Here is a 22,203-nt window from a genome sequence, read left to right as displayed (position 1 = left end):
TGATGTTGTAAATTACGAGTAAAACATCACCAAAACTAGTGCGAACAATATTAAGCCGTTAAACTATTATACCTAAAGTGAAGCCGTATGTCGCACATAAATGGAATGAAAAGTTATGTTTAGATGCATGAGACACAACCAGTGTCAATTATCACGATGCAAGACTTGCAAAAATTTACAAGTTAATATCAATTAAACTTATATAAAATAAAATAAATATTTAATATTTAAACTATAACGTATGTTTAACCGATATAAGATAAAAAAAATATTAAAAATAATAAATTTAACATCGATTTATGAAATAAATATAAAATTAAATAATTAAATTTAGTATGCGAATGAAATAATAAAATAATAAATAAAATCGAAAGTATCCGATGCTGATCATTGTAATTCTTTCGTGCGTTCTCTTTCTTGGAATCATTCTGTCCATTCCAAATATAAATATGGCCACAGAGAGGCTCTATCTGCTAAAGCCACACATTGATAAAAACTGAGAAAATGTTAAATGTTAAAATAATTTTTAAAATAATTAAAATATTGATATCTATTGGGTTGTAAAAAAAAAAACATTTTTGTTGATAAAATATGGAATGAGGGTCAAATGGTATATGAAACCCACACGTGACAAAGTGTAGCCAAATCATCAACTCTCAATATATTGGTGCTTTTTTTTTCCTTCCATGAAATCACCAGTATTCATAATCTTTTTCCTTTAAATACTTATTATAGTTCTATTTTTTTTTAAATATATTGAACTGTAGTTAAACACTACAAGAAAAACTCAAATTACATACAGTCAAAATCTGTATATAATACACAAAATTCGTATATAAAACATCGTTACATACGAATAAATCCGTATGTAATTACATAGGGATAAATTTGTATGTAATATTCGTATGTAATTACATAGGGACAAAACCGTATGTAATATCCGTATGTAATTACATAGGGATAAATCCATATATAATATCCGTATGTATTGAATAAATCTGTATGTAATTAACGGATAAACTTACATACGGATAAATTCGTATGTAACATTCTACACAACAACATCAGTTTTTGTATTTGGAAGCACCCTATATTTTTTGTATTTAGAAGCACCCCATATTCTACACCTGCATATATTCATCAACATTTCAGTACATTCCAGTTTTCAGAAGACAAATATTCATCACATTCAATGTTGTCCATACATACAATACTTACTATTTCCAAATATCTAAAATGTATTTCATTAAAACAAAGTTCCAGAGAAGCTAATAATTATTATAATCTTCACCGGGTGAATTTTGTTGTTCATCATGATTACTATGATGTTGCACTTCATTTGACTGCTGATTCGGTTGAGTTGGTGGTGGGGTATTTAGCTGCTGAAAAAACTGTTGTGTTGCAGCTGCTGCCTCAGGTGGTAGATATTGCATCATAAAGTTTTGAAAGTTTTGCAAGTTTTGAAACTTTGCATCCATGCGTTCAATATGTTGCTTAAGTTCAACAATTTCTTCTGAATCAGCCTTCTTATTACTAAAAGATGGTTGTGTTTCTTGTAGGTAACGACTAACACAGTCGTCCTGACAATCAACACGTTCAACCCCATATACTCGTCCCTTGTACCTTCCTCCTACACTTTCTGACCAACAACGGTTTCTCAATTTTTCCTCCTCAACAGGATCTAATGGAGTAGATATTGAGGTAGATTGTGACTCAGATAATGCTTGAGACAATCTACTTTCAAAATCTTCCTATTAAAATGAAAAATATTTATTATCATACTAATTAATGTATATGAAAAAAAAGTTTAAAAAAAGTTTAAAATAACTAACATGGGTCTGCCTTGATCTATCATCAACAAAATCTCCAGTGCTCTTTCGTATATGTGTTTGTTGAAACACTTCATCAACATGGACCGAGCGGCCAAGCTCCTCTGTCTATAAAGAAAACATTTTATAAATTAAGAAGATAATAATTAATCATAAATTAATATAAAAAATTATATGGAAATCATACCATACGAATAGCGTGTTCATGAACACTAATAGATCCTCCAGTGTGCAGACATCCACCTTTTTCAGACAAACGATTCTTTTTAGCTGTATCACATTTGGATCGATACACATGCATGTTCCATTGTTCAAGGAGGTTGTTCCAAACATTATTGCCAATCCATTCTGGTCGTTTACCTTCTTGGCGAGCATCTTTAAACATTTGTGAAAGGGTGTGAGAAGCTTTTGTATGGAAATTTTTCTTAACTTTTTCCTCGTCCTGAACCCTCCATGTGACCTTCCTCTACAAAACAACAAGAATCATCAATCCAAATTGTAAAATATAAAATTTTTAAAGGGAATAAAAAACAAGTACCTTAAAACGTTGAAAAAATATATCCCGTTCACCCTTTGGGATTGCCCCCCATGTTGGCCATGGCTCACCAAATTGTTGTTTGATGCTGGCAGTGATGGCCTTTGATGCTATTTTTGATGGATAAAACCTAAATACCAAAACAAAGTTAGTCAAAATTATAAGACAATAATAATAAATTATATAAATTGAATTTTGTTATATTCTTACCCTCCCCCAATAGGCTGAATCAGAGGGCGATCACCAGCTGAGAGGACCTCGTCCTCTAAGTTATTCGCTGCAGAAGCTGAATGTGTCCCTCCAAGATTTGTATATGGGGATGGTGTAATATCCGGTGGGGTTGATGCATTAGAACCAACACGTGGAGATAGTGTTGATGCAATAGCATCTTGTACTGGTGGGGTGGATTGGGTAGCATCTGCTACTGGTGGTATAGATCCATGAACTGAAGAAGAAAAAGGTGTATTGGGTTGACTGGATGATGGATTTTGGTTGTTAAATTGTGATAACAATTTTATCACATAATTTTTTTCCCCTTTTTTTGGTTGTTACTTGGTGATGGTTGATTAGAACCTCCTGATGACATCTATATATATTGCATGAAATGATAATGAAGGTTATATAAGTTTATCAATGAAGAAGAATATGCTGAATATAGTTTAATAAAAATATTGAAATAAACATGTACAAATTTCATCAGCAAACATTAAACTCAAATTAATTGGAGTAATAAACAGTATATTAACAACAACAATACAATAGTAGTTCCTACAATAAATATTATTTGTTAACATTGGCTTCCTAAGTCTATTCAAAGCTAGAGATGTCAAAGTCATCTCCATATTCATCTTCACTTTCTCCCTCTTCATTGTCTTCTTCCCATTCATTTGTTTCTTTATCTATCTGATCTTGAAATGATGATACATTGTTTATGTCAACTTCTTCAAGCTCAGCCTCTAAATCTTGTAATCCTGAAACCCTTTCAACTTCAATGATTTCATTAACATGTGACATTTCATCCACCTGATATGGCACTTCAACTTCTACATCATAGAATCTATACTACCTCTGGGCTTCGTTTTGATTGCAACACACCAACCACGTTTGTCTCTGCGTGATGTTGGATATGGTACATAATAAACTTGTCGAACATTATGTGCAATGATAAAAGGATCAAATGGCACATATCTTCTATCCATTCGAATATCCACAATATCATATTTGAAATCTACTCGCGTACCTCTTGTTGATGGATCAAACCAATTACAGTAAAATAATACAACTTTCTTATCTGAGGTCGAAGAATTGTACTCCACCTCATACATGTGTTGAATCACACCGTAGAAATCATCCTCACCTCCTTCTATAAGACCCTTTACATGGACCCCACTATTTATTTTTTCTTTCCCTCGCTCCATGCGTGAGTGTGGAATTTGTACCCATTCACAAAGAATGTGTGCCATTCTTTTACACACCTCAAAGGACCAAATGATAAATCTCTTAGGTGTTGGTTATTGACATTTAAAGGGTCTTTATGAACCTATAAATATATCAATGTCATTAATTTTTTATGAAATGATTAAAGAAGTCAACAAAAAGTAAATTATAGAATTTCTAGATACATACTTGTGTCCTAAACCACAAAGGGACATTTGCATGTATATGAGCCGAAGTCATATAAAATGGAACACAAACTCAATCTCCAAGTCAACACAAGCAAGAACCAACTTAAGCAGAACGAAATGTGAAAAAAAAATCACTAAAGAACAAATAATGAACTACATAGGCACATAACCAATACCACCTCTTTAATATGCAATACTGTAAATCTCCTTTCTTCCATTCCTTGACCACATAGGCACATAACCAATACCACCTCAAAAAAAAATTAAGCAAAAAGATTCCATAGCCAGTGGTGAAACACAAAAGCAAACACAAATCAAAGCCCAACAAATTTCCAGCTTAATAACAAAAAACAAACCATCAACCTGAATGACTGTGGCGGTGGTGGCGACTGACCGGAGAAGGTCACGCGGTGGTGACCATTGACGACGGTGGAGATGACTGCGTTCGTGCTTCTTCTCCGAACCAGGACAACGGTGGTCGCAGTTGCTACGGTGATGGTGGTTGCTGCGGCGCTGACGGTTGTTGCGGTGGTACTGGTTGCGGTGGAGATGGTTGCTCGGTGGTGGCCGCTAGCAGCTGGAATGTGGCCTTGTTGGTGCTGCTGTCGTGTGTTTGCAATTTAGGGTTCACTGCACCACTGAACTGCAGCTTTTTTATTTCACTTTTTCATATAAGTTACATACGGATAATCCGTATGTAACATTTCTTTTTTATTAAATTTTTATTTAATTTTTAATTATATTTTTATAACATTTATTTTCTTTATTTGTTTATATATGATATCATAAGTAAATAGTTATTTTAGAAGTAAATAAATATCTCATGTAAATAAATAATATTTAGTAAATAATTATTTTAATCTAATTATATATTCATATTTTTATAAATTAAATTTATTGTAATATCTTGTTTGTAATAACTAATTAATGTAAGAGGTATATTTTTTAACTATATTTCTGATTTAGTCACCTTCTAAACTTTATTTTTTTAAACATAATAATAAAAGAGTAATTAAAATAAAATTAGATTAAGAAATAAATAATATATTAATTATAATTATTAAATATATATTGAAATGATTTTAATAAATTGGTCGGATTGATTATGTAATATATGAAATGATATATTAAATTTAGTTATGGAGTGCTTGTTAATAAATTCGCAAGTTTCATTTTTCACAATTTTAATTTTTTAAAAGAAAATAATATATTTCATAGAAGTCAATAAATATCATATGTTAATAAATAATATTTATTATTAGAAGTAAATAATTATTTTAATTTAATTATATATTCATATTTTTATAAACTAAATTTATTATAATATCTTGTTTGTAATATCACTAGTGGAAAAAAGACTTTTTATGACGGTTCTACAAGACTTTTTATGACGGTTCTGATAGTGACATAGATTCAGGCGACATAAAAACTCTGTAGTTTCTATGTCGGTTGAAAACCTGTCATAGTAAATTGACTTACTATTGTTGTATATAAATTGTCATAAAATGTGCAAAATGGCTGTCATAGTATGTGTCAAATGAAACTTTTTATGACTGATATTTTTAGAACAGTCATAGAAAACATGACTTACTATGATAGTCAACATTACAACCGTCATAGTAAGTCACTTTCTATGACAAATATTTTAGAACCATCATAGAAAATATGAGTTACTATGATAGGTAGAATCACAACCGTCATAAAAAGTTCATTTTTTTAAAACAAATTAATTAGTTTTATCCGCTTTCCCCCATTCATTAATTATATCAACAACCTGCATATAATAATATATAATTTTCAAATAAACCAATTCTTGATTATTAATCGTATTATCCAATGTACAAAAAATATAAATATAACATTCATATATTTAAATAAACTAAATAATTTTGCAACCTTAAAAAAACAAAAATTTGTTGTACACTAAGATCTTCTATATTTTTATCTCTATTGAAAATAGAGATGAATAGTTAAATAACTAAAAAATTAACTTTTAATACTCTTGTAGCAAACAATCCAAATTTCTCTTAACATCATTCGTGCTTAGTCCCCTGCGAATGAATGGAAAAAAAAAAGTATTAACTTTAGGAACAACCAATATTAGTAATTTAGATCAAACAAGACTCTAAACTTTATAGATCCAATTAAAAACATGAAAGACATATTTCTACATATATTTAGTAATTGTTTCCGATAATTTAAATTTAAAACAAATTTTAAAAAATCTCTATTAAAATTCAATAAAATAAGAAGTTAACTAAAATGTTTTTTTATACCATCATAGATTTTGATATAATAAAACTATATAGTTTATAATAATTATTTTGATAAGTTATATCTAAAATGTTTATATATCCTATCATAGATTTTGATATAATAAAACTATAGTTTATAATAATTATTTTGATACGTTATATCTAAAATTATTTATAATTGATTGATACCAACAAAATACTTTTGTTAATAATATATGAACTTAAACTCTTAAAATGAAATACTTTCAAAATTGGGAAAAGGAAGCAAGAAATTCAGCTTCATGAAGAAAATCAGTATATGAGAAAATTACCATGAAGAACCGGAGCTTGTTTTCCTTGCTTCGGTATTCATTAGCAAGGAGGGTTAATCCCATGCGGCAAACCTGTGTGCAAGCATATTTATTGAAAAAGCATAACCAATGGAAGTTGGTAGTGGCACCAAAACTAAAAAATCGAAAAATAGTATGTCAGGAGGAGGCATAAATGTTGTGCCTTTAGGAGCATTGAATTTTCAATAAGTATTTCTAAGCATGACTTCTAATCTAACAAAAGTCATTAGTTAGTCACAAATAATGCTCCAGTAGAATATAGACACGAAAAGAAAATATAAACATAGTTGAAAAACAGTCTTCAAACTTGAATAACTGCTTTTCAACCTACAAAATCTTCAAATTTTTTTCAATCCTTGTCAAATCTGAATAATCCACAACAAGGCAATGGCTACATTGTAGAGACTTCACTTGTTTTAAAGTAATTGTAAAGTTAAAAAGATTGGAAATAGAGCACAAACACATTGAATGCAGTTTCAACCAAAATTACAGCTTAAACTGAAGATGAGTACATTTTATTTCTACCCTTTCCTAATTCTTCTATACCATACAATCCAAGCATCAAGTTAATCTTCAAGTTTTCAACTTTGAAACTTCCCATCTAATACTCTTAATTGCACAGTTTTTCTGGTTGGCCATCCTCTATCTATTCATTCCTTTATCTTATAAGATTTCTTCAACCTACAGGTCGAAACATTTGTTCTCAATCACTCTTTGAAGAATTTAGATTAACTATAGCAAATTAATCCAATGCAAAAGCTCAATAACCAACATCCAATAACTAGGTCACAAAAGGCACACACATATATATAAATTTTAGTTATTTGACCATTTGTTAGATGAAGAAATAAAGCAGAAAAGAAATATATGCTTCCTTATTTGACCACTTGCACTATTCTCTTGCAGAAAACAAGAGGCTTCTCACTTGTTGCTAGTTGAGAGATCCATGACTAAAATTGAATTGAAATTTAGAAAATTTCATGGAAACATTGAAAAGGTAAAGGAATTAAAAAATAAACATATATAAAAAGTTTGACCAGTGTGGGTTCTACAAGATACATGAGTATCTTATCTTCTACAAAAAAACTAAGACTGTTCTACAAAATTCTTATTATCTAAATCATGCAGGATATAACCAACAAGTTGTCCACTCCAGGCAAAAGTAAAGCCCTATCATCCCTATATGGATTCATGCCATATCATTATTTTATTTTTTTGAAGAAAATGGATTCGTATAATGTCTTAACTGTACAACTAACATTTGGAGTTATCAACTTTACAGCTGCTGTGTTTCAATTTGGGTACTCATAGGCCTATGTTGTAGGCTCTATAGTAACTCTAAGATTAATGTATCCTATGGATTATTTTACCTCATATTTTTCTCTTCTCTTCCTTTTTTTATTCAACAAAAAGTTATACTAACATATATGTTTGTACAATTTCAAAGAGTATGGCATCACATCCTTTATCATATTTCCTTTTAATATATTATCTACTATAGGTTAAATTTATTATAAAAGGTATAACTCAGATAGTTATATAGTTTGCAACAAATTTAAATAATGATACACTAAAAAATGTAATGTTAACTAAATGGGGACCATATAATGACAGGACTAACATGAAGTCTCTGTTCTTATTATAGTATATATGATCAAAATTTGTATAAAATGGTTTGCATTATGCATCTAATATAACAGTTAATGATTAGGAGAAATGAATATTTGGTTTGCAGGTCAACTGTACACTTACTTCCACAGGGATGAAGCAACACCTGGTGTAACCATAACTTGAATTTTCAAGTGCTTTCCAAGTTCTTTAAACACTTGTGAAGTCTGCAAAGCCAATTCTCAGGTTGGAACATATATAGCAACTCTAGGACATAAAATACATAGAAAAATTTAGGAACATATAAAGTCAATCATTATGCTTATTCAAATAGTCAACAACCATGAAATAGATTAAGATAATAAAAAATTAAATATGATTCAATAATGCCACAAACATGTATCACAACTATAGCAATAAAATCAAACAGTGTCCTTCGTATAAAATAACTTTTCAGGGGAATCAATTCGGCAAAACAAGGCATCTATTAGTTTAGATGAAATTTCAAAACCAACACTAAGATAATGTTGCGAAATCATCGTCACCATGAACTTTGTCGTCCTCAATCTTTTTGCGAACTCTATTGCGAAATCCTCTACCACGATGACGCTAGAGGCGGCGCTAGCAACCGCAGTGGAGATAACAAGCTGCTTCTCCTTCAATTAATTTCACGTTCCAGTCATGTGGTTTGGGCTCGAAGATGACACTCTGCTACGCCAGAGCGGCGTCCAGCTGGAGCGGCGACTCAACCACCATCCTCAACCAAATGAAAAACCCAAAAATAGTACTCACTTTTGACCTATGTCGAAAAATTGCTTACCTGTGTTGATCGAGACATAGTCGTGAAGCAGATTACGGATTAGGGTTTAACTTTCAACAATAATTGCTCTTAGGATAGAACACGGAGAATGCTTGTTGTTAGCCATGAAAGAGAAGTGTACCGAAAAGATAAGGTAATCGTTGTTGAGAGCGGAAATACAGAAAAGAGTGTTGATAACCAAAACGTTAGAACACAAAGGGAAAATAACATAAAAGAGAATATTAGACTTATTATATCATATCTATTATAACTGACATAGAAACTATTTTTATGTCCCTTAAAATAGTAACTGATATAATAAATATTTATTATATCAGATTTAATAACAATTGATATAGTATATTTTAATTTATTTACTATATTGCCACCTCAATACTTATTATGATGGGTGGATTAGACCCATCATAATAGCTTGTCATTGATTGTCATTTTTATATTATCTAAATAATGTAAGAGGTATATTTTTTAACTATATTTCTGATCTTGTAAACTTTATTTTATTCAAACATAATAATAAAAGAGTACTTAAAAAAAATTAGATTGAAAAATAAATAATATATTAATTATAATTATTAAATATATATTACAATAATTTTAATAAATTGATCAGATTAATTATGTAATATATAAAATAATATATTAAATTTAGTTATGCACTGCTTCCCAATAAATTCGCATGTTACATTTTTCACAATTTTAATTTTTTAAAAAAATAATATATTTCCAAAATAATATAAGTTTATAAATTATTTTTTTAATATATTACGGTTTTTATCATTTTTAAATATGTTACATGCGAAATTTATAGAAAAAATAATACATAACTTACATATGGACATCATCCTTATGTAACAATTAAAAAAAAATTATATATGAAAAAAATCCGTATGTAATAATTTAATAAAAAATTAATAACTTATATACGAAAATATCCGTGTAATAATTTTTATTACTTTTTATTTAATTTTAAAATCAGTTATATACAAAAAAACGTCCGTATGTAACAGTTTTGTTTTTAATTAAAATTATAAATAACTGACATACGGATTGAATCCATATGTAATGTTTCTCGTTTTTTAGCGTCAAAATTACATACGGATTTTATCCGTATGTAACGACTTTTTTCTTACATACGAATCTATATATAACGTTTATTTACATACGACATTTTATCCGTATATAAATATCCGTATGTAATGTCCACTTTACATATGGATTTTTATTCGTATGTAATAATCTGTATGTAATTTGAGTTTTTCTTTTATGAAATATGAATAAATCATGCAAAATTTCACCACAACAAGGATTAACTTATAAAAATTGCTCTATCTCACACTTTCTTTATGTAAAAATTTGTAATTTTAATTATACAAAACAAAAAAAAATAACGAAAAAATTATAAATTTAAATGAACATACAGTGACTATATATATATATAGTTGACTTATGGGGTGAAGGTGGAAAAAACTATGTTGACCAGACATGGCATAAGTGTTGAAAGTTCAGGTTTTACGTTGTTGTTTATGATAATAAAAATCAAATTACAGATAGGATAAAGTTTGTTTTAGCTTCCTGTTTTCTAGTATGAGCAGTTAGTTGTTTTTGCCTATCAATGTGCAAGTCTCTTTTGGTTAATCCGTTTACGATGTTATATCATTGAATAAAACAAATCTTTTCTTGTTTCAATTTCCTCTAGGTATATATATCCAATCAATTATAGCTTTTAGTGTATACACTAATTAATCAACATCTTCAGCATTGGGAGAGTGCTATAAAATCGAAGTCATTGCCTCACCTTTTTCAAAAATGCAAACAACATGGCATTGTCATCATCACCATCCCTCTCCAAACTCTCTCTTCTGCTGTTCTTCTTCCTGTCACTTTCTTCTTCTTATGCTACTTTTGACCCCTCTCATCACCCTGCCTACCTGCCACAATCACATGCAGAAAGGCTCATAAGAAGCCTTAACGTATTTCCAAAGGACTCAGTTAACATTACAAAAGGTGACCATGGTGGTTTTGTCCCTGGTATGATCGTGGAGAAGAAGTTCTCGTTTCTTGGTGATTCTGGGCCATCTGTTGAAGACCTTGGTCACCATGCAGGCTATTATTCACTGCCTCATTCCAAAGCTGCCAGGTAAAAATATACCAGTTCTCTGGAATGACAAAGTGTTAAGACCATGAGATTTAAAGTAACTGAGTACATGCCATTTGATGAGTCAAAGGGCTTTAGAAAAAACTCTTTTTCTTCACAATGATTCATTAAGATCGAGCTTCCTTTTTTGTTCCCGATAAATTTAAAGTCAAACGATTGTGACCAGAAAAAATCTACACAAGATTGACATATTTCTAGAGTAGTTGACCACCTTTAAGGAATATCATGTAGTAAGTACAATATTTATACACTATCAGTTTGTCATCCAACCAGTGGTGTATGATTTTTATGATATTTATTGTAAAAATTACCAAACTATATAATATTATGTAAAAGCTTTTATCATATGTTAGTTAATACAAAAGCTGTTGAATTTATCAGTGAATTTGGAAAATAATTCTAAATTTAATAACCAATGTGCTTCCATTCTTGGCTTTGAGTTGGGTTAATTAATTAATTCACTTAAATTTTGTCTTTCTAATATGAATTGCTATGCATCAACTTTGTATGACATGCAGGATGTTCTACTTTTTCTTTGAATCACGGAACAGTAAGGATGATCCTGTTGTCATATGGTTGACTGGTGGACCAGGGTGTGGAAGTGAATTAGCTTTGTTTTACGAAAGTGGTCCTTTTCATATTACCAATAACTTGTCTCTTACATGGAATCATTATGGCTGGGATCAGGTCACTTTATTCAATTTTCATGTTTCCTTTATGGAAAGTGTTATAAACTTACGCCAAACTTTTTTTCTTATTTGTATCAACAAGTTGTTTTTTCTCATTTTGCAGGCATCAAATATTATATTTGTTGACCAACCCACTGGGACAGGTTTTAGTTACTCTTCTGATGACAGTGACATTCGCCACGATGAAACCGGTGTTAGCATTGATTTATATGATTTCTTGCAGGTGAGAATTAAGTATATAAAAGTCCCTTGTTTCATCATGTATCCTAATACAAGATAACAATATCCTGTTCTGTATGAATAATATCTGCTAATTAATTTTACTGTAATTGCAGGAGTTTTTCAAGACGCATCTTGATTTCGTTAAGAATGACTTCTACATCTTTGGTGAATCATATGCTGGACACTATGTTCCTGCACTTGCATCCCGGGTTAACCAAGGAAATAAACAAAATCAAGGACTTCATATAAACCTTAAGGTCTTACACAATTTCTTATATATATGACTGGGAAAGGTTAATGAATGAAATCACACTATTAATTATGTTGTTGCTTTTGCTTTCATTGATTCATTCGACACAACAAAGGGTTTTGCAATCGGTAATGGGTTAACCAATCCTGCAATTCAATTCCAAGCATACCCAGATTTTGCATTAGACAACAGAATAATTACAAAGGCTCAGTACGACAATGTCACCATGTTAATCCCACACTGTGAACAAGCCATTAAAACTTGCGGTACAAGTTTCCCATTTGTCACTTGCATCCCTTTCTACCATGGTGTTTCCCGTTGTGATGTTGTCTGTGTATGATTTTTCAGAAGCTCAAGGTGGAAATAGTTGCATCAGAGCAGTAGATATTTGTGAAAACATTTTCGACCGTATCCTGGACTTTATCGACAACATTAATGTAAGTAATAATGAAAGAACAATACCTAGTTAACTGTTTTACTTATCTCATTCTGCTGATACACAAACTGCAGTACTATGACATCAGAAAGAAATGTGAGGGGGATTTGTGCTACAACTTCACACAAGTGGAGACGTTGTTAAACATGCAGAAGGTGAAGAGTGCTTTGGGTGTGATGGATGACTTGAAGTATGAGTTATGCAGTTTAGAAGTTCGTGTGGCTATGATGCAAGACTGGATGAGAAACCTGGAAGTGGTTATTCCTTCTCTTCTTGAGGATGGAATCAAGTTGCTTGTGTATGTTGGTGAAGAAGATCTCATATGCAATTGGCTTGGTGATTCTTCTTGACATATTTGGGAGCAAATTGTTTTCTTGTTGAAGAAGATATATGTTTACGTTAGTTTGAGTTCTTGATGTGTTCTTGTATGGCAGGGAATTCAAGGTGGGTACAAGCCATGGAGTGGTCAGGCCAAAAGGCCTTTGGGATATCTCCTACAGGGAAATTTGTGGTTGATGGTGCCGAAGCAGGTTCTCTTAATAGCTATGGACCTCTAACTTTTCTCAAGGTACAGGGTTACATTTTGTAGGACTATTCTTTTCTTTTTTTCATTTCAGAGATTGATATGAGAATATCTTAACATTAGTTTTTTGTTTTCATCTCTTTTAATTGTGAACTATAGTTTCATGCATCCATCATTTAGCCTTGTTATGTGTAACAGGTGCATGGGGCAGGGCACATGGTCCCTATGGATCAACCAAAAGCTGCACTTCAGATGTTGACAAGCTGGACGGGAGGGAAACTGAATGCATCCTCTTCTCCAAGTTTTTCTCACCAGCTAAGATCAAGACCATTGATCATCTTCTTTATTCTCTTTCTTTATTGTACAATCACCAGTCAAATGCTCAGATCTTGACCATACTACCTGCAAGAAAATTTTGCTATAAAGGATCCTACCAAAGCTGATAACAGTGTCTGAAATAATTAATACACTCACTTCAAAACCAAAAAGAACATTGTTAAAGTTTACCATATTGTATGGATAGAAACAAAAAAGAGAAGAGAGAAATTAATGGATGTAATAAAATAAATGGTATGAGAAGAAATATATAGTGAAATAAAAAAGAGAAGAAATGAAATGAGAAGCTGTTTACAGAATAATAAATAACCCAAGCCAAAACCAAACATCCTCTGACATGTTCTGTGTTCACAATTACTTCGTATACCACTATTCATGGATAATATTTGGAGATTGAAATTGTTTTTCTCTGAACCTTTCTCAAGTCCCTGATCTTCATACTCTGTGTTACTATTTGAACAATGTTCGCCATTTTGTATTTACTTTATACAAGAAAATGTCAATTCTAGAAGAAACAATTAAAAACATTCAGCATTTTTCCAGCTGATGTGGGATTCAATCCTTTGTGACGTTGTAAATTAGCAAGAGGGTATGTTAACACCACACACAACAATATATACACTTTACATACCAATAAATTAATATTTTAATCTTATTTTATTTATTTTTTAATTTAAAATATTATTATATTATTATAATGGTTTCTCAAGTGTATGTTATTTACTTTTTGAATGTTAAAGAAATATTTTTCCTTAGAAAAATGATCGAAAACTAAAACAGAACAATGTTATATTTGAATAAAAAATTTAGGTATTTGTAATAAATATAAGTAAAATGGATTAAGTTATTTTATAACTTAAAATAATATATATGGATATATTATGTTTTAAAGGATTTAAATGAGATTTTGACGTGGTTAAAGTTTAGTATAAAGTTTTTTTTTTCTTCTGAATAACGTGTTTGTTAAAGTAACAAATCATATAACATAAGATTAAGGATGACAAAATAGTCACATCATTATTTAGGTGAGATGAGTTAATTTTTTGAACTCGTTATCTTGTATTGGTTCGATTCGTCTAACTCGTCAACTCAACAGGCCACTGGCGGGATGGGGCGGGCTGATGCTTTTTTATTTTTAGCACTTTCAAAGAGAAATCTCATGTTTTTGAAATAAATATTGGTGGTGATCAATGTTTTATATAGAACTTTATTTACATTAATTTATTTATACATTATTTGATTCATTAAAGTATTGTTGATATTTATTTTATTTTATTATATATTAAACATCCTTTCATTATAATTAAAATTGAATTTAATTGTTTTTTCTTATATTTTTATTTTCCAAAAATTAATATCAATGATTAAATAGATATAAAAAGAATTATAAAAAATTAAATTAAATTAAAAAGTAACATACCAATCCTTAAATTCGCTAACCCTTCTTAGGACATGACAAGTTACTATTTTGAGACTGCATAGCGTATCAACCTGCCTTATCCCACTTTTGATAGACCAATAGAATCACCCCAACAAATGGCTTCCTGCATCCCATCATTCTCAGAAAAGAACATTTTACACCTTTTAAAAATACTTATGGATTACTCTTTATGGAATATTTCCAGAACATACTTTCCGTAATACATTTTATGAATTCCAAATTTATTATTATAGAAATTAAAAAAATATGTTTTGGAAAGAATATTCTAGAATTATTTTTTGCCTTCCAGAAACACACTTTACTTATTGAACTCCTATTTTAAAATCACGTTTTCTTACGAACCTTTATTTTAGAATCATCCAAAATTACCAAGAATAATTCTGATATTTCAAAAAAATTACCCGTGCAAAAAAATGTAGGAATCAGACTAAAATAAACTAGAGTAGCCCGTTTTGCCAGTCCTACACCTTTTCAGACGAACTGGACCAGTAAATGCACCATGGGTTTTTTGTTTTATGGCTGCTTCTTCCTGCACCTCCATACCTTCTTGTGTCACCCCCATAAATTTTTCTTATTCCAAAAATACCCTTTTCAATATTCCGGATTACATAATCTGGAAGTCTTTTTCTAGATTCAGAATTAGCTTCCGGATTATGTAATCTGGAAGTCTTTTGTGATTAGATTCTGGATTACACAATCCGGAAGTCTTTTCTATACATAAGATTAGCTTCCGGATTATGTAATCCAGAAGTTTTTTTTCAAATGTGTTATTAGCTTCTGGATTACATAATCCGGAAGTCTTTTCTAAATATGAAATTGACTTCCGGATTATGTAATCCGGAATTTATCCGGATTACATAATCCATAGGCTTATTATTTCAAATTCAAGGGGGTGAAAGAAAAAGGATAAAATGGTATTTTCATATTTAGTATGGGGTGGCACAAGAAGGTATGGAGGTGTAGGAAGAAAGAGTCTTGTTTTATTTATCAGCAATGCCATGGACTTTTTGTGCGTCATCATTCTACCTAGGCTTCTTCTTCCTGCACCCCTAGGTTTTTCTTCCTGCACCCCACAATTTTCTAGATGCTAAAACTGGCCTTGATCTTTTATTTGAAAAAGGACATTGTGATATCTGGAAATCGGGATTTGGGAGTGTGCTATGGATTCATCAATTCGGAATCGAATCATTTTTTTTTTCGGATGAGGGAGTGTTTCAGAAACAAATTTTGATAAATTATTGATTTTTGGATTGCTGAATCCAGAAGCCTAATTCTGTTACGGATTGGTAGATCTGGAATGCTTTTATTTATTTATTTATGGATTTCTGAATCCAGAATGCATATTTCTATTACGGATTGGTGGATCTGGAATGCTTTTTTTGAATGATGGATTTTTGAATGTGAAATGCATATTTTGAATTACAGATTGGTGGATCCGAAGTTTTACTGGAAGTGTGAATCCAAATTTTTTCTAGATTCCATAATCCATAATGAAAAAAAATAAATACAGTTCAAGTGCATTTTAGGATTTTTAAAAAATAATAGGGACAGTTTGGTCTTTGCATAACATTGTGGGGGTGGTCAAATAACGGCTCGATGGCGGCTGATCTAATAAACCCAACAAATACTCGTTAGGATAGGCTCTGATACCATGTTAAGAAGTGGACTTTAAGCCTAACTCAACCTCATAAAACTGGCTCAATGAGGTGAGGTTTGCACTCACTTATATACTATGAAATGCTCTAATATCTAGTCGACGTGAGATTTCCAACCATTTAAATTTCAAAATATCCATATGGTAAAGAAATTAATATGTAAAATAAATTTCTCAATAATAATACAAGTTTACAAACAAAAATTGAACAACATAATTCTATAAACAATTTGTTCATAGTACGATGAAATTGAGCTTTATTAATTACGCCCCCAAATAATTTTGAGTACCTTCCTTATTCCTATTTTAAGATGTTTTTATAATGGAATGATGCATTAATTACTTTTTTTCGAAAATACAGTAATTAATTGACCTGTTTTTACTATGAAACATTCATAAATATTTAAATTAATAGCATAAAGTTTCTCTGAAAATGTAATATTCACCGATATCAAAGCGTCATTCAACCTTTTTAACTTTAAATATAATAAAGTAATTTTAGAAGAACAATAGGTATTACTTAACAATTTATTGTTTTCTGTTGTTTTTTCAAAGATATGAATAAAGTTGAAATGATTTTATAAATAGGGATAGAGGCACAAATTTTTGTCCCGAAAATAATGAAAAAAAAAATTACTGAATTAAAAAATTTGAAATGATTTAAGAGGTGGAAAAGATTAGAAGGAAAGTGGAAAAGAAAAAGATGAGAAGAAGTAGCAAAAGAAAATAATTGAAGAGAAATTATAATATATAAAATATACTTATCTTACCAAATTGGTTTTTATAAAGTGAAATTAACCTTAAATTTTCATAATAGATATGAATGAAACCTCATGAGTTTGAAGAGTGGCGCAAACATCAAACCTTGGCTGATCCGAAGGTGAAGTTCTACTCCTCTTGGGTGTCTCTGTCTGCTACCATATAGTTCCAATTCAAAGACTCTGACTTCAGCTTTCAGCTTTCACGTTTCGCGGTTCTCTCTCTCATCTCAATCTCCTTTTTTGTTATTCTTTTCCCCTCACTTTACTTCATAGTTTCTTTTTAAACATGATAAATATTTTGAATTGGATAAAAACCACTTAAAATAGTGGAATTAATTTCTTCAATGATTTCAACAAACTAGGGTTTTGATTAGGGAAAAATCCTGTAAAAATCTGTTCGGAGTTAAATTTTTGTCACTACCATACTGTGACCTTTTTCCTCTCTTTACCTTGCCAGTGATTTAGGCGCATGACCTTAGGTGGAGATAGGTCTTCTAGATTCGTTTTTCGTATTAAGGATTTTTCTTTGAAGACTGTGATCTTATGGAGCCTGACAGGTATACATTCCTTCTTAATTAGTTATCTATCTGTTGAAAACAAAATTAAAATTGTGTATTTCCTCGCGAATACTAATATAATGTATCTCTGAACCTTGACAGTAAAATTAGTATATGTAATGTGTGCGTCGGCTGTTTTTGTTGTTGTTGGTATTGCCAATTCTATTTTGTGTGCAGTAATGGATCATTAGTTATGATATCTTGACCTGCTTGTTTTTCTTCAACTTGTCATTTAAAACTAAATTATAATGATCATGGAACTATGGATGTCTTTTCTAATTAAATGCTTTGTGAGATGTGTGATAGCGATTATTGATTGAAAGATTAACATAGTTGGCCTTTTCTGAATACTTAGTTGTTTCTGTTCTGCTTCTTTCATTTGAATGGATTGTGAAGATTTGACTTCCTCTTGTTATGCTGGCTTGTAAGTTTGCAATGAATTGGTAGAATTTGTATCGATTGACCACATTAGATTAGCTTCCTTACCTTTAGTCTCGCACCCCCATCTTGTTATTAAGTCGATAATTCAATACATCATACAGTTGTCAGCACAATTAAGACATCACTTTTTTCTGTTTAGGGAAAAACATATACTGTGATATCTAGCTTTACAATGTTGTACAGTAACTTTTACATGCAGAACATATAATGGTTGTTGGTAAAGACAATTGAATGATTCTTCTTTAGGATTTGTTGCATATTATAAATACTTGTTTCATAATGTTCAATATCGCTTTACCAGGTTAAATTCCCCAACAACTTTTGAGATGCCATTGGAGGTTTTGGGCCACGAGTTGCAGTTTTCTCAGGTATTATACTGTTTTTAAAGCACGTGTTTGGAGGGTGCTTCAAGGAGGGTGTTCTTTTCTGCAATGGGCCCATTGAACTTTAGTTTTGTTAGCTTACTGTACCTTTCTCCTTTTAGAAAATTCTAGGCTCTGTTAGTGTTAAGCAGTGAAAGATATGGCTCACAATGAGCAAGTAATTTGGCTAAGATGAGGTCAGTGCATCAAGGCCACTCAATATGCACTAGAGACTTTAACACTGTTTTATTTGTAAGTATTCCCGAAGTATTTGGGAAGAAAAAACCTCCAGTTAGATTTAGGGCATAAGCAGTAGAGATGAGATCTGCATTATAAATTTTTGAATTGATGACTGACTATTGTGCCATGTGCCTACAAATTATTATATGTTGTTGACTGAGATCTTCTCTTACTGTTCAGCTTATAGAGTGTAGACATTAACTTGACAATGACTTGTTGAAATTGATAATTTTTTATACTTGTAATGTTTTCTGATTTTTGTTCCTTTTACGTATGTTTCTATGAAATCTCTGACAATTCAATCATTTCTTTTATAGGATCCCAATTCCAAGCACTTGGGGACTACAGTTTGGGATGCATCACTTGTGTTTGCTAAGTTTCTTGTAAGTTATGTGTGCATCTCACATTTCTGGAATGCCCTTTTAACCTTTTCATAATGAAAAAAACTGTTACATCCTAACTGTATTTTTATGTAACTTTTGAAATTAGCCAATTCATTCGATATTCTTTAGATTCTCAATTATTAAAGCATAGATGATGCGTGCCTTGTAATTTGCTATGTACATGAAAAATTAGCTGTCCAGACCTGACAGATAAGCCTTGGACTTGAACTTATTCTTGAAACTGTGCATGAATAAAATTTCCGTGAATGCATATAAATAACCTTTATTGCCATAGCTCTTTCCTTTAAAAATGTAAGAAGTTGGAAGAGGAAATTAAATGACATGAATGGAAATGAGTCACATTTTCTCTTTGTTTGGGACATGATCTTAAGTTTACATGAGATCCTTTAACCATGAACTAGGTTATGAAGCTCTTTAAATATTTATTTTAGTTTCGATTACCTTGTAATAGAGTAATATTACTAAATTACCTTTATATTGTTTCAGGAACGGAATTGCAGACGAGGGAGATTTTCCCCAGCTAAACTTAAAGGAAAACGTGTAATTGAACTAGGAGCTGGCTGTGGTGTTTCTGGTTTTGGTGAGTTTTAAAATTGTTGTTTAAAATCAGTTCATTGAATCAATGTACTTACTTATATATTCTTGAAATTGGTCTATAAAGTTTACCCTACTTTCAGTACTTAGGTTGGGGGTTGATGCCTAGTCTGATATGCAGTTCCATTGCAGGCATGGCTTTGCTGGGGTGTGATGTTATAGTGACAGACCAAAAGGAGGTTTTGCCATTGTTGGAGAGAAATGTTGAGCGTAATATTTCAAGGGTCATGCAAAAGAATCCTGGTTTGATCTGATACTTTTGAACCATCCTCATTGCCATTTGCTTTATGTATTTATTTATTTGTTTTAAATTATTTATATTTATCTTTGAATTGTCTGGTTGTACCTATCTCTGGTTATTCTGTATGTGGATTTAAAAATAGCATTATTTGACTTGGAAATCAATTGCTTTTAGAGTCATTTGGTTCAATCAAGGTTGCTGAACTTCAGTGGGGAGACGAGAGTCACATTAAGGCTGTGGGTCCTCCATTTGACTACATTATTGGCACTGATGTTGTAAGTGTAGAACAGGCATTTCTGCAAGAAATGTGGAAGTGAATATCCCTTAACAGTTAACTCATTAACAATATATCAAATTAATTCCTAAAAATTACAAAAATGTGATTTTAATCCCTGAAATTTGTCAACATTGGTCATTCTAACCGTTAGTCAATTTAATCCGAGAAGTTTTAAAAATATAATTTTAAGTAATAAGTTGTTATTAGTTGTAATTTCAAAGATTAAATTGACTAATGCACTGGGAACTGTTTTTGGTATATTACTCACAAATTGATTGTCACTCTGTTTCTGTTTGTTTTGGTGTATTTCTTTTAAGGTTTATGTAGAGCATCTATTGGAACCTCTATTACAGACAATACTTGCTTTATCTGGACCTAGGACTACAATTATGGTACGTTATTCAACTCTTCTACTAAATTATGCACATATTTCTTATGATAAACTTGGATAATTATTTTGTTTCGGATTTGTTCATGAAGTTGGGCTCTGAGATCCGCTCTACAAGTGTCCATGAGAAGATGCTTCTGATGTGGAAAAGAAACTTCGAGGTGAAGACTGTCTCGAAGTCCAAGGTAAGCTATATGTTCTTATGAATTATGTTTTATCGCTACATGTATGTCTTAAATTAGCTATATTATTTTCAGTTGAAGTTAACAAATAGGTGAGTTTGGTTAACTACTTCTGAAGGCTTCACTTTGTGCAGATGGATGAGACATTTCAACATCCAAGTATTCAACTCTTCATTATGGGATTCAAACATTCAGCAGAGTGCACAGAGAACTCAGGTGAGGCAACTGTTGAAAAAGTTGATGCGGAAACTGCTGTGGAGGGTAAAAACAGTGAGGGAAATGTTGTAGAAGAAGGATCTGGTCTCGTTGAAGAAAATGTTGAGGATCACAATAAGCCAATCTCGCAAAATGCAAAGCTTAGTGACTGGGAAGCCAGAAGGTATGGAGCTATGGCTGCAAGGATTTTGCGAGATGTAAAAATATCCTGATTTTGAGAGTTGCTCTGAGAAATTTAGTCATAGTAAAAATATATGATAGTCATTGCATATGCTTGAAGTTTATGTTTGGTTCATTTTTTTTAAAAATTTGATCCCTCTATTTTAATTGTTAACTTTGGTTCATTTGTTTACTTGACGTTCAATGTTTAATGAAAATACTGACATCACACTGTAATAGAATTCATATGAAGTACTACATAGAATATAACACAAACTAGCATTTCAAAGTCCTAGTTTTTTTTGTCATATATTCAACAAGCCCAGTTTGTGGCACTTTTTGTATAAGTCCAAATCTTGATGGATATTAACCAAAATCTTTCCTATTTAATTTCTCAAGAGAAAAATAAACTTAAGAATAAGTTCATTGTGTTAGCTTTAACGTGAGAGAATCTTTGGGTAGATCCATACAAATTTGCTTTAACTATGATCTAATCAACATGAAAGTTCTTTTAATTAACTTTCTCAATGACACCTCATAGGAGACACTTTATGGTGGAGACGGTGTCCCCACCTAAACAGCTTTATGATGCAACGTAAGAGAGATATTTATCAGAGCTCTGTGATTTAATTGTTCTTTTGAACAAAATATGGTAATCAGAAAACATTTGTCTG

The 22,203-nt window shown here is 31.2% G+C and overlaps 3 protein-coding genes and 1 long non-coding RNA gene across 10 annotated transcripts; 2 read left to right on the top strand and 2 right to left on the bottom strand.

Moving 5' to 3' along the window:
• Positions 1 to 1,134: 1,134 nt before the first annotated feature.
• Positions 1,135 to 4,418, bottom strand: LOC137810613 (uncharacterized). The gene is made up of 6 exons (XM_068611986.2): positions 4,353 to 4,418; positions 2,575 to 2,950; positions 2,368 to 2,494; positions 2,017 to 2,295; positions 1,833 to 1,937; positions 1,135 to 1,751 (listed from the first exon to the last, which is right to left on the bottom strand). The coding sequence occupies exons 4-6, from the start codon at positions 2,212 to 2,214 to the stop codon at positions 1,269 to 1,271; spliced, it is 786 nt and encodes a 261-aa protein (XP_068468087.2). The 5' UTR covers positions 2,215 to 2,295; positions 2,368 to 2,494; positions 2,575 to 2,950; positions 4,353 to 4,418; the 3' UTR covers positions 1,135 to 1,268.
• A 1,354-nt stretch (positions 4,419 to 5,772) lies between these two features.
• LOC150023028 (uncharacterized) lies at positions 5,773 to 9,239 on the bottom strand. Of its 6 annotated transcripts, XR_016517759.1 has the most exons (5): positions 9,123 to 9,239; positions 8,727 to 9,001; positions 8,326 to 8,408; positions 6,556 to 6,627; positions 5,773 to 6,040 (listed from the first exon to the last, which is right to left on the bottom strand). It is a non-coding gene; the product is annotated as an uncharacterized LOC150023028 (long non-coding RNA). The 6 variants fall into 6 exon arrangements; XR_016517760.1 differs by lacking the exon at positions 9,123 to 9,239 and having other exon boundaries at positions 8,326 to 8,448; positions 8,727 to 8,866; XR_016517758.1 differs by lacking the exon at positions 8,727 to 9,001 and having other exon boundaries at positions 5,779 to 6,040; positions 6,556 to 6,688; positions 9,002 to 9,170.
• Positions 9,240 to 10,818: 1,579 nt separating this feature from the next.
• LOC137823588 (serine carboxypeptidase-like) lies at positions 10,819 to 14,078 on the top strand. The gene is given in 10 exon segments (XM_068628793.2): positions 10,819 to 11,138; positions 11,675 to 11,843; positions 11,949 to 12,068; positions 12,181 to 12,324; positions 12,433 to 12,583; positions 12,666 to 12,754; positions 12,828 to 13,089; positions 13,188 to 13,321; positions 13,475 to 13,493; positions 13,496 to 14,078. Coding segments are annotated over 10 exon segments (1,632 nt in total). The 3' UTR covers positions 13,720 to 14,078.
• Positions 14,079 to 17,394: 3,316 nt separating this feature from the next.
• LOC137820511 (S-adenosyl-L-methionine-dependent methyltransferases superfamily protein) lies at positions 17,395 to 21,818 on the top strand. 2 transcript variants are annotated; one of them, XM_068624639.2, is made up of 10 exons: positions 17,395 to 17,680; positions 17,926 to 18,025; positions 18,768 to 18,834; positions 19,386 to 19,451; positions 19,959 to 20,052; positions 20,199 to 20,309; positions 20,482 to 20,582; positions 20,902 to 20,976; positions 21,065 to 21,157; positions 21,289 to 21,818. In XM_068624639.2, the coding sequence occupies exons 2-10, from the start codon at positions 18,012 to 18,014 to the stop codon at positions 21,580 to 21,582; spliced, it is 915 nt and encodes a 304-aa protein (XP_068480740.1). In that variant the 5' UTR covers positions 17,395 to 17,680; positions 17,926 to 18,011; the 3' UTR covers positions 21,583 to 21,818. The 2 variants fall into 2 exon arrangements, with proteins under 2 accessions (XP_068480740.1, XP_090153173.1); XM_090297047.1 differs by having other exon boundaries at positions 17,518 to 17,680; positions 20,188 to 20,309.
• The last annotated feature ends 385 nt before the right edge of the window (positions 21,819 to 22,203 follow it).

The sequence above is a fragment of the Phaseolus vulgaris genome, chromosome 11 (genome assembly GCF_051622355.1).
Source record: "Phaseolus vulgaris cultivar YP4 chromosome 11, ASM5162235v1, whole genome shotgun sequence".
In the NCBI taxonomy this organism is placed as follows: Eukaryota; Viridiplantae; Streptophyta; class Magnoliopsida; order Fabales; family Fabaceae; genus Phaseolus; species Phaseolus vulgaris.
The sequence above is the reverse complement of the archived record's forward strand: the minus strand, read 5'-3'. Positions and strand labels throughout refer to the sequence as shown.

Bases quoted from the DNA above. Each gene is read 5' to 3' on its own strand.
- LOC137810613 (XM_068611986.2), bottom strand. From the start codon at position 2,214: ATGTTTAAAGATGCTCGCCAAGAAGGTAAACGACCAGAATGGATTGGC. The intron at 1,938-2,016 runs GTATGATTTCCA...TTTTCTTTATAG, and splicing joins ATGAACACGCTATTCGTATG to ACAGAGGAGCTTGGCCGCTC. The intron at 1,752-1,832 runs GTTAGTTATTTT...TCATTTTAATAG, and splicing joins ATAGATCAAGGCAGACCCAT to GAAGATTTTGAAAGTAGATT.
- LOC137820511 (XM_068624639.2), top strand. The intron at 20,583-20,901 runs GTAAGTGTAGAA...ATTTCTTTTAAG, and splicing joins ACATTATTGGCACTGATGTT to GTTTATGTAGAGCATCTATT. The intron at 20,977-21,064 runs GTACGTTATTCA...TTGTTCATGAAG, and splicing joins GACCTAGGACTACAATTATG to TTGGGCTCTGAGATCCGCTC.